Below are 11832 nucleotides of genomic sequence, written 5' to 3' on the forward strand. Positions count from 1 at the left end.
ATGTTTTTTTTTTTGGGGGGAAAGAAATTTGGATGGATGCTTAAAATTGATCAAAAGTGATGATAAAGGCATTTATAATGTTACAAAAGATTTCTATTTTAGATAAATAGTGTTCATATCGATATCGGAATTATATCGTATCGACCGAAATTAAGAAATATATCGTGATATAAATTTTGGCCATATCGTCCAGCCCTACTTTGTCATCTTTGATCAATTTAATGCATCCGTTTGTTGCTGACTATGAGTATTAATTTCTTTAAAAAATTGCTGACCTCAAATATTTGAACAGTAATGCATATTGATGAATAAGCTGTGATAAATTAATAATTCAGATGTTCTCCTAATAAATAAAGTCTAAATTATAAAGTCTTCTTGAAAACAATATGTAGAATGATCAGGCTATTTTTGTATGTGTTGTGTTTGTGTGTGTATGGGTTTGTGTTGTTTATATGTTTTCATTAATACCTTGTTATTAAAAAAAGTCACCTAAATGCTTGTTTGTTTACGTGTTCATGTAGATAAAAGAACCTGCAGAGAAGCAGCAGTTTTTCCAGGACCTAAGTGAGAATCTTGATTCTTTTCCTGAAGATTTCTGTAAACATAAAGTGCTTCCTCAGCTCCTTACAGCCTTCGAGTTTGGCAATGCTGGCGCTGTTGTCCTCACACCACTATTTAAGGTGCTAGCCATTTTTGGTATTGCATTAATGCTTACCCATGTTGTGTATTCTCTTCAGAGCATTTTAATCGAAAAGGTTCAAGTTTCTTTAATACAGTTCTGATATTTTGTTTGTGTTAGGTAGGGAAGTATTTGTCAGCTGAGGAGTACCAGCAGAAAATCATCCCAGTCATAGTGAAGATGTTCTCCTCTACTGACCGTGCCATGAGGATACGACTGCTACAGCAGGTATACATCACTTCATTGCTTTATGTCGCTTTTGTAAGAGTTTTCTACATTCGTCTTACCCAAACTCTCTGACTGTCATACACACTTTCTCAGTTATTTTTTCTATTTGTCTCTCCTTTACCAGATGGAGCAGTTTATTCGGTATTTGAATGAAGCAGCAGTTAACTCACAGATTTTTCCACACGTGGTTCATGGCTTCACAGACACTAACCCTGCCATACGAGAGCAGACTGTAAAGGTATTTGTATGCTCCATCTTCTCTCCTTTCCAGTGTTTTGACACTCAGTCAGTGTAACAGATAATGGCATATATTTACATTTATGCATTTAGCAAACACTTTTATGCAGAACAATTTACTTTGCTTTCAAGCTTTTCAGTTCATGCTCTCCTTGGAAGTGGAACCCATGACCTTGGCATTATAAGCACTATGCACATTAGTCTTAAAAATGTCTTTAAATGACTTTTCTTTGAATTTCTATTTCTCCTGTAGTCTATGTTGCTGTTGGCCCCTAAATTAAATGAGGCCAATTTAAATCAAGAGTTGATGCGTCACTTTGCACGACTGCAGGCCCGGGACGATCAGGGCCCCATCCGCTGCAACACCACCGTTTGCCTGGGCAAAATTGCCCCCTACCTCAATGCTGGGGTAACTGCAACTAAAACCAATAATCCTTCACTTGTTCAGGCATATTTCTTTCTCTCAATGACCATCTTTATGTTTTTTTCCCCCATGCTTTTTTCTCAGATGCGCCAGCGTGTTTTAATATCTGCATTCTCACGGGCAACTAAAGACCCGTTTCCTGCCTCACGTGCAGCAGGCGTGCTGGGATTTGCTGCCACCCATCAGTACTATAGTGTGGCAGAAAGCGCCAGTCGTATCCTGCCCACACTGTGCACACTGACTATGGACCCAGACAAAAACGTCAGAGATCAGGTAAAGAAAATGCACAGCAGAACTGAGGTGCACATTGACACAGTATCTTTTTATATGTTCTGTAGTTTGGGTGTGTAATCCATCATTTTTGAAACAGACAATTTCTTAAGTATTTCTGTTCCTGTAGGCATTCAAAGCCATAAAAAGTTTCCTCAGTAAGCTGGAGACTGTTTCTGAAGACCCCTCTAAACTAGCTGAAATAGGTATGATGTTTTTATAAGCATATTGGTGACCTGTGCTGGCAAAATGAGTCACAATGAGCAAAAATTAGTTCTTTTTATTTTCACAATCTCCATTTAAAAACCTTCAAAATGATGTATAATTTGTTGGAATTGACCAAAAAATGACTGAGCTACACCCGTTTCAAGACGATAGTAGGCAAAGTCAGTTAAAGCCTGTGTAAAGCAATATTAAATGTGTTCTGAGTTTGTCACGCCACAGAAAAATGTGTTATTAAACACCGAGCCAAATTTAATTGATGAAAAAAAGGGCAAGTAAATCAAATAAGTTATCAAAATCTTGAAAAAATAAGCAGTATTCTATGCTCTCAAATGCTGGGGGCGTGTCCGCTGTCTGTGCTAAAACCACGCATACTCGCGGGTAATCTGCCGCCTCTCTCAGCTGTCAAATACCGCTACAACCTGAATGGATGCTCCCTCTAGCAGCTTAATTGGATTTACACAGCCATACATGTTTGGTAATATGCATTTACGTGACGAAGGCATAGCTAGCTAGCAAACTAGGCTGTAGTAACTAACGGAAATGACAGTAATTCACGATTGAGCGGGCGAACCACTGATACTAATGCTCTCTAGTTCATAGGTGTGTTCGACTTAAAGCAGCATTGCTAGGACTGATCAGTGTATGATATCAAAGTACCGCAAGAGTGATTCGAATGCATACGGAGCCGTCTGCTGTCTAATCGCTCTTGCGGTACTTTGATGTCATACACTGATCGGTCTGCGCAGCGTCGCTTCACCTATTATAGTGTTAGGGGAGGGACCATGCTCAGTGGCTCCAGTGTGTCATCGAGACATGATTTTAGGCCCACCCAAAAAATGGTGAAATGCTGTTTAACGGTCTAACTCCACAATTCAGTACTACACCGTTCACAGTCTTTGTAACGTGTTTTCAGCAATACGTTTCTAAGATTTATAATGTGTTTAGAAACAATTCTCTCAATTGCCTTTACACTGACTTTAAAGTTTTCAGAAGATTCCAAAGCAAAATCGCCTAGCAACGTTGCATATTTTCCTCCACTTCTTAATAATAATTACTATATTAATAATCACAATATAGCTATTTTTTATTTTATCTTTGTTATTAAAAATTAGAATAAAGATGCAAATAAACAGTAGAACAAATATAATATAAGAAAGAAACAAATTACATAGTGCATTACTTTTTCATCTTACATATAAACAGAAGCATTCAAGTAAGAAAAACAAATAGGCTAATCAAATGTAAAAATCACTTTAGTGTGTTCATTACAAATAAATTGATTATTAAAACTACAAAAGCAGTTCAATCAAGAGCAGTGAGTGATTCCCTCTTTTCTCTTATTGTTAGATTAACATTAATGAGGCAGACGGCCTATATATTAAGACCTACCGTAATGCATGGATCTAAAATAATGCTACATCTGCATCAGATGTTTTTCCCCAACAGTTAACCAAACGTTCACTTAAGACATAACAGATTATGTTTGCGTGAATACTCACTAAGACAGATATTTTGAAATACTGTAATTCTGTGTATGAGGATTGCGGATCACTTAGGATCTGTCAGTCAGCGCATTCGTTTTGCTTACATCAGCATGGGTTTGAACATCACATTTCACTGGTTCAGACTCATGCCATCGAGAATTCACTATGAATATTCACAACGCTGGAATGCTGTGCTTTACAACTATACCAAACTTTAGCTGAGGGGAAGCACCAGTCGTCAAGAAGTGAGCAGAGAAAAAGGTACACCTCTCAGAAAACATACAAATAAAGATAATTGTAGATGTTTAATTACTATTTGGAGCATTGGGATTGCTAGACAAGGTCTTAATGAACTCTTTTTTGTGAAAACGTCAAATTCGACCAAAAATGACTTTTTGTAGCTGTAGCTCAAAATTAGACCATGCGCATTCCAACTCATTTTGCTTAAAGGGATAGTTCACTCAAAAATGAAACATTTCTAGTCTTCCCAAATGAAGGTAATTGAATAAAAATGAATGTTGTTATAATTAAATGGTTCAATCGCAGAGAAGGAGGTGACTGCATCGGCGCAGACAGGAGGGTCAGCTGCTACATGGGCAGGATGGGCGGTAACCGGTGTCTCATCTCTCACCTCCAAACTCATCCGAAATGTTCCGGCTGGTTTGGAGGCACCACCTGCTGAAAACAGCTCCGCCCTTCAACCTGCTGCTGGACCAGTAACCACAAATACTGCAAACAAAGGTGTGCAACAAGACAAAAGCTATGTCTCATTTCAAAGGCTGCGCCCTCTGGAGGTCACATTTGTCAGATGCGTACATCATCATGGATGTCTCATTAAAAAAACATTTACCATTATGAAATTGCCTGTTATTTCTAGTGAAGCATAAATGACTGTACTTTATTTCTTACTTTGGAATGTAATGTTTACTTTTCCTAAACGAGGCATCCTCAATGACACATGCAGCCAACAAATGTGACCTCCTGAGGATATAGCCCTCCAATTTAGACAGCTAAAGTATGATAAATAAAGGAAGCGGAATGAAGATTATCAAGGAAGTAAATCTTGAATAGTAAGAAACTAAATGATATAACTAGTTGCCACAAAACGTTTTTATAAATTTACATATTGAAAAAACACTTTTCATTCAGTGAGTTGGATATTTACATATACAAAAATAACTTTTCATTTAGAGATTTTTAAGTATGATTTTAGATTTACAAGTGGTTGATTACAGTTCAACAGTTTTCAACTTACCAAACAGCTTTATTCTGCAATCTTTTTTTTTTTTTCAAAAAGATTGAACAGAAATAAATGTTAAAATGAGTGGCACCAAGTTATTATCTCATCAACTTCCTCTTTTCCTGTTATGGCCAGAAATGAGAGTACAGACGTCAGGTGCACGTGGCGTCCAATCAGAGACATCAAATGAGGAGACAGTGGAGCCAGATGGGGATCGGTGGGACGATGAAGACTGGGGAAACCTTGAGGTGAATGCTGGTTATTCAAATTATGTAAAGTCGCTGTTGTTTTTTCAGTGCTTGACATTTTAGTGTTAAAAGTTATCTTACTCATAAATGCTGAGAAATTTTAATAATTCCTTATCTCTGTGCACCCACAGGACCCTGAGAAAGTACAAACAGATCCAGACGATTGGCATTCTGATTGGTCGGCAATGTCCTCAACACAGAAGCAAAGCAATGTAAGTGATTTGCATTAGCGTATCTTATAGAATAAAAGATCACTATTATCCTACTGATTTGTTTAGTGCTATGTTTTGTGTAAATATTGAGGACATATATACAATATCCATACTTCTATTTACTAAATGGAAAAACTTAAAAAAAAAAAAAGTTTTTAACCATATTCATTTGCTATATTAGTGGTTGTCTGAGGTGAGATTTTCAATGTATTTTATAAACATATTTCAAAATATATAGAAAATATTGTATGTGCATTGCAATATAATGATTACAAATGAGATAATACTATTCATTCAAATGTCACTTCACAAATAAATTATGTATTATCCATAAGTTGTGGCCTAATGGTTAGAGAGTCAGACTTGTTACCCAAAGGTTGCGGGTTTGAGTCTGGGTACTGGCAGGAATTGTCGGTGGGGGGAGTGAATGTACAGCGCTCTCTTCCACCCTCAATACCACGACTGAGGTGAGACCCTTGAGCAAGTCACCGAACCCCCAACTGCTCCCTGGGTGCCGGAGCAAAAATGGCTGCCCACTGCTCCGGGTGTGTGTTCACGGTGTGTGTGTGTGTTCACAATTCACTGCTGTGTGTGTGCACTTGCAGAGCAAAAATTCAGAGTATGGGACACCATACCTCACTTTCACTTTAATAGGGTTAATCTACTCTTGTTATGTTTCCATAGGTGGGCCGGAAGTCCTCTGAGGCAGTCAAGAAGCAGAGTTCTGATTGGAGCTCTGGTTGGGATGCCGACGACAGCTGGTCAAATGAGAAAGACGCAGATGGTCAGGGTCAAAGTTCACCTGCTGATGAGGGTTGGGGTAACGACTGGGATGAGGATGGAAATCTGGCTGAGAGTTTCACCCCAACATCTCGAAATAAAGCCTCAACTGGAGCTCCAAAGAGTGCCAGATTAAGCTCTGCGCAGCAAGGGGTAGGATTGGCCAGTGATTATAACTGGGATGGAGCGGAAGGAAAATCAACAACACCTGATCTGCTGTCCAGTGTGTCACAACGAAGTACAACGGTAAGGCTCTGGTGGAGGTATTTCCTTCAATTGTAAATTGCTAAAGGTGGCGGAAATCCATTCTGGATTATAGTTCCCTCCCAATGAATGATGTTTATGTATGATGTGTGTTTTTTTGTACACAGAAGTCTGATGGCTGGGACGCAGACAGTGCAGGGGGCTGGGGAACAGAAGAAAACTGGCAGTCACTGGATGGAGATCAGGGTCAGAGACGCATATTTTTTTTTTGTCCAGTTTATGCATTTAAACCAGCATATTAAAATGCAGATTCATTCTTGTTTTTGCTGTTAGAGAAAATAGAAAGTACATCTCAAATAACCATGCTTTCACTCCCTCAGGTTTAAGTAAAGCAGAATTAGCAAAGAAGAAACGAGAAGAGCGGCGGAAGGAGCTGGAGGCCAAACGGGCAGAGCGCAAGGCAGCAAAGGGTCCTCTCAAACTGGGCGCACGCAAACTGGACTGAGCACTGGAGGTACAACAGATCATTGACTCTTTGAAGATGAAGGGACTGCGAGATTTTAAAGAAACATTCCGTGATGGATTCTCACAGCTGTCTGTATGCTGGGCAACTTAGAAGAACTAAAATTCAGCCATGTCTGCTGACTGAGGAACAGCTAACACATCTCAAACTATGACATTCCTTTACTCTCCTCCGTACCATGATTTTTATATTCCACAATATCATAGTTTACTGAGTGTGCATGAACTCACTGGTTTGATTATTAGGAGTTGAGGGAAATTTGAACAATATAATCCTAGATATCTTTGTATGTATGTACATTGATTATACATTAATTATGGACCACTTTGCCCTGAATGTGGTCTTTGAGGACAAATGAAAATGGATGATGCAGAGAAACTCAAACATGTTAGCTGTTACTTAAACATGATCCTAGGTGGGACAATGCCATTACTAGTGCATGTATAAACACAGACGAACATTTTCAAAACAAAGGATTCACTTGACCAAAAAACATTGTAACTCATGAAAGCCGTTTTGTTCTTTCTTTGTTTGCCATATGACAGGGTGAGGGTGGATGTGCTTGTTACTTCTGGTTTGTGCCTTCTTTTTGCGTTCCTAGTTGGCGGTACTGCTTATGTTGTAAAATAAACTAATCAACAGACGATTTTAGTTAATGAGACAGTCTGTGAAATCTGGTGCAATATTTTCAGAAGGGGTAATTAATGTACTGTACACACAGAATTCAACTTCGTATGTATTATAATAAAGAGGAACAGTCTGTCTTTGGAAATGTGCCGTACAGAATATTGTTGCTAAATTGTTGTTTCACAGAACTTAAATGGTAACAAAGGTCTCATTGAACTGCCAGAAACACAGTGTTGCCTTCCAAAAATACATAACAGAAGATGAGGTGCTTGACTGTTTGTTAGTGGTGCGATGGCAGCCTGAAAGTGCAGATTTATGTTCTAGTCATCAAAAATCTAGAAATATCAAGGAATTTTAATATTATAATTCCCAGGCCTAAAAAACATGGATAGTGCTGCTCAGCTCTAAAATATTTAATTGGCTGAATTGTCTATAAAATAATTTCTATATAAAATCTAAAAAAAATATTTCTAAAAATCCTTATGTAGGAATGATAAGGGTTGGGCAAAGTCATGGGAAGTTATTGGTCGAAAGGTGTGGGAACCCAGTTTATTATTTATTAATTATTAACAACTTATAATTTATATTATAACCATATTTATTATAACCCTGTGATTAAAATGGAAAAATATCAGGGGTGAAATGCATTCCTGGCCTATGAACATAACTCAGGAAGGAAGGTTTCTTAAATTCAAACTGCTGGACAGTAAGATTAATGTATTTATTTCAGTTTCATTTCCTTATCTTTGGCCAGTGCTATATTTGTAAATGTTTATTTAAGGAGCAGTGGCAAATCCAACAGCCACAGATTATGTCATACAATATAATTGCACAGTATGGTTATGTTATCTTTTGTTAATATTTACCTTCATTATGTAGTTGACTCTTGTCTTAATGGATGTAATTGCAGTGTCATTGTGTTTGGCCCACTGATCTAATGACTGGATCGCTCATTGCGTTCTAAACTGCCGACATGCAGTGAAGTCACCGGAAGTGTTCGAGCCGCCATTTTACTAATCCCTACCAGCAGAGAGCACCATTGAATCACAGCTAAAACACTGACCTAAAATCACCCGATTTGAAGCGAGTCACTCACAAGGGATTCGTTTTTATGTTAGGTGTATGTAAATTCAGTTTTACTTAAGATGTTATCTGCAGTGTTTATGGTCTTTTTGGGCAGGATATTTAAACCGTTTAGGTGGGTGTGTCTGCTGCGCACTGCCGACATAGGTAACTGATCCAATACAAAATATAGTCTATTTCTTTATGTACTTAATTATTCAGGATTTATTCATCATGAACGTATTAGTATCAGAAATTGATTTGAATATATAATGAATAATACAATAGCCTCTGTTACTATATTGATTGTACTGAAATGAAAAGCTTAACTTGCCATGTCTTACATGCATGTCTTTAAGTCCATAATGTATGTCAGTTATTTCTCTGAATAAATTATGATGTGTATATTTTTAAAGTCCTGACTGAGAAACATCTATTTCAGACTCTCCAAGATCGCGCAAATGTTTACTAGCATTACCGTTTCCATGTAAAATGTTATGTACAGTGGTGTGAAAAAGTGTTGGCCCCCTTCCTGATTTCTTATACTTACAAGGCGAATGAAGGTATATGTATATACAAATCTTTCTTCAGATTTCAGAATGAGCACTTTGTCATTTGTTATATATATGTTGAGCTAGGTCGTGTCCGTCTGATGTTTATCATGTTCATGATGTTCGCTACTGTAATGAAGTAACTTTTTAATAAGCAGGGGAAATTCCCGACATTAAAAAAATAACCGTTTACATGCCTAGAGTGTTTGCATTGTAAGAATGTACAGGGATACTTCAGATTTTAAAACGCTGACTTGTTAGGTGATGTTTTCTCATTAAATTCGTACGATTTCCTATTAATTCAGTAGAACGTTTACGCACACTAGGGATTACCAATATGGCGGCGCGGCGGCTTCACTTTCATGACGTCATGAGCAATCCAGTTCTCGATTATAAATCAGTGGTTTGGCCCCATTCACTTCCAAGTGCCTCAACCTTGATTCCTGCTTCTTCTTTTTTCTTTTTTTTAAAGAAAATAATGGACGAGTCAAAATGATTTTCCATGGTGATCAACATGCCACGAAATGCTGTTGATTGAGCTTAACCTGCATTCACCCTACATAATTTAAATCATTGAACATTTAATTCCATCCATTAGAGATATTTAATGTGATGTCTCTAATGTCGGTTGTTCAATTGCTATGCAAATGGTAACAGAGGTCCCATTGAGCTGATGTAATGCAGGCCAGCTATGCAGAAATCTTCCAATTTTCTTGTGTAAATGGTAATCTTGCACCATGGAACTACAGAATTAATTCAGTAAGTAGCATCTAGGATATGCTGGTATAGTATAATCACATCAAGAAATTAATACAGACACCTAGTATATGATGTCAAATATTTAATGGCACAAAAATAGAAACATGGCAATTTATTTTAGGATTAATTTGGTCAAATATTCAGCCTATTTTTGATTATATGGTTATTAAAATGCTTGAAATGTTATTAGAAAACTAGTATAAAGAAAAATATTAATTTAAAAAATCCTTCAGGCAGAGATTTGTCAGTAGCAGTAGTCCTCAAACAACAACAGATGGGATTTTGTTTGGTTGCTGACAATCTCTTAAATTCTGTTTATGAATATTTCCATTTGTGCTCATAAAACTAAGCTTGCTTAATGCATACATTAAATGTTTTAATTATTTCCATTAAATGCAATAAACATTTTACAGACATTAAATATCAAAGGCAGTTGTGCTTTCACTTCTTCATTTCCCAGTCTTTACTGTTTCTCTTTGTCTTTTGAACCGAATATGGCTGCAGCAGCAGCAAGAACTCCAAAGGTAGCTGCTACAGCAAGACCAACTCCAACACCAATCTCCACTGCGTTCCGCACCTATGAGAATGGTCATAAATTATTTATATTAATTCACTGTATGATAGGCTAAGCACACATCACTATTCCAGTAGCGGTATTAACATTAAATGACATGGCATCTGACGCACAGAAGCCATTAGCACATGCCACTATGCTCAGTGGCACATCCGGTGACACTTCCGGTTTTCACTGACGTGTCAGTGAAGAGTGGCATGTGCCACTGACACTTGTGACGTGTCGATGATTGTCACAGAATGTCTGCCGGAACGTAGACTGTGTAACACACGCACCTAACAGCTGATCGATATTTAATTGATGTTTCAGTAAAAGTTTGCCGTAAAAGATTCGACTGTAAATGTGGTATTCGTAGTGACCCATGATTGATTAATTCTGTGTGTTTCCTAGAATGGACAGTTTGCGTGATCAGCGACATACAATAGCACTGGTATTACACAACATTCAGTGGCACATGCCACTCAAATAGCCTACATGTTTGGAAAAAAAAATACCAACTTGTAAATACGTATAATTGACATTTATTTAAAAATCACTAAATTAGTCTATTTATTTAGGCTATATAAAACAAAATGTATAATAAATATAAATACATATATGACACAAGACAAATATTAAACGCATGAAGAAGCCTAATGGTTGTTGTACAAATTAACTCCGCCATGTAATTAATCCTATGTTGACAGAAACTTACCATCAATTAATTAAGCATATTTCTGCCAATAAGTGTGTGTGTGTGTGTGTGTGTGTGTCATGTCATTTAATGTTAATGCTGCCTCTATCAACATTAAATATTTTACCATAAAACAGCCCTGTTAATTACTGAAAGTATATTCACTACTTCACACTATATCTTCGGTGATGTTCAAACTGTACCTGGCGGGAATGTGGTTTTCCGTATCTCAGCTCCGTAACAAAGTGCTCACAGTTCTCTCTAAAGACACAATATGGAAGTTCTCGTCCCAAAAATCTGTGTGCATCCTGTAGAATCTCTCGAACAGGACGTGGCTCATATTTCTCATCCAGAAGATTGTTGATACAGTATTCATCATTCCCAACTACTTCATAAAGTTCTTCTTTCTTCACTGTAGCTTTGTCACATAATACTGACATCATACTGTAGGGTCCAGCTTGAGCATCTTCAGCTATAGAGAAAGAAAAGGAAAACAGTCTGTAAAACGCTTGACCTTTACATGTCATTCATGAGACTAAAGGTCAATTCACACCGCACAGACAAACACCAACAAACGAGTTGGCCTTTGGATTTAGAATTTTATGAAAAACAACTGTGTTCACACTGTCCCAAAAGACGCTGACAAACGCTGATTGAACATGTTCACTCGGGTGAAAACAAACCCGACCAATGCCGACAGACAAAACCCAACAAACGTGTTTGTTGGCATTTGTCTGTGCAGTGTTTCAGACTGAATGCAAATTAAGCTCAATAGACATGATTTGAGGCATGTAAAATACTCACAGGGTGGTGCCAGGTGAATCACATAACC

At 37.6% G+C, this 11832-nt stretch overlaps 2 protein-coding genes across 6 annotated transcripts in view; one reads left to right on the forward strand and one right to left on the reverse strand.

Moving 5' to 3' along the window:
• LOC107741476 (N-terminal kinase-like protein) overlaps window positions 1–7020 on the forward strand; it is a 15416-nt gene extending 8396 nt beyond the window's left edge. For all 5 annotated transcript variants that reach the window (XM_016554248.1, XM_016554229.1, XM_016554220.1 and 2 more), the window contains 12 exons: window positions 522–680; window positions 800–907; window positions 1032–1145; window positions 1398–1553; window positions 1653–1841; window positions 1969–2044; window positions 4094–4288; window positions 4923–5035; window positions 5167–5247; window positions 5932–6273; window positions 6399–6477; window positions 6612–7020. In XM_016554248.1, coding sequence (XP_016409734.1) covers window positions 522–680; window positions 800–907; window positions 1032–1145; window positions 1398–1553; window positions 1653–1841; window positions 1969–2044; window positions 4094–4288; window positions 4923–5035; window positions 5167–5247; window positions 5932–6273; window positions 6399–6477; window positions 6612–6736 — 1737 coding nt within the window. In that variant the 3' untranslated portion in view covers window positions 6737–7020. The remainder of the gene's footprint in view (window positions 1–521; window positions 681–799; window positions 908–1031; window positions 1146–1397; window positions 1554–1652; window positions 1842–1968; window positions 2045–4093; window positions 4289–4922; window positions 5036–5166; window positions 5248–5931; window positions 6274–6398; window positions 6478–6611) is intronic.
• A 2741-nt stretch (window positions 7021–9761) lies between these two features.
• On the reverse strand, window positions 9762–11826 carry LOC107741629 (HRAS-like suppressor 3). Its single transcript, XM_016554392.1, has 3 exons — window positions 11805–11826; window positions 11204–11472; window positions 9762–10330 (listed from the first exon to the last, which is right to left on the reverse strand). The coding sequence occupies exons 2-3, from the start codon at window positions 11441–11443 to the stop codon at window positions 10217–10219; spliced, it is 354 nt and encodes a 117-aa protein (XP_016409878.1). The 5' UTR covers window positions 11444–11472; window positions 11805–11826; the 3' UTR covers window positions 9762–10216.
• Between the last annotated feature and the right edge of the window lie 6 nt (window positions 11827–11832).

This window comes from Sinocyclocheilus rhinocerous, unplaced genomic scaffold (assembly GCF_001515625.1).
Source record: "Sinocyclocheilus rhinocerous isolate Xijiao unplaced genomic scaffold, SAMN03320098_v1.1 scaffold431, whole genome shotgun sequence".
Taxonomy (NCBI): domain Eukaryota; kingdom Metazoa; phylum Chordata; class Actinopteri; order Cypriniformes; family Cyprinidae; genus Sinocyclocheilus; species Sinocyclocheilus rhinocerous.

Bases quoted from the DNA above. Each gene is read 5' to 3' on its own strand.
- LOC107741629 (XM_016554392.1), bottom strand. From the start codon at position 11,443: ATGATGTCAGTATTATGTGACAAAGCTACAGTGAAGAAAGAAGAACTT. The intron at 10,331-11,203 runs GTACAGTTTGAA...CCATTCTCATAG, and splicing joins GAAAACCACATTCCCGCCAG to GTGCGGAACGCAGTGGAGAT.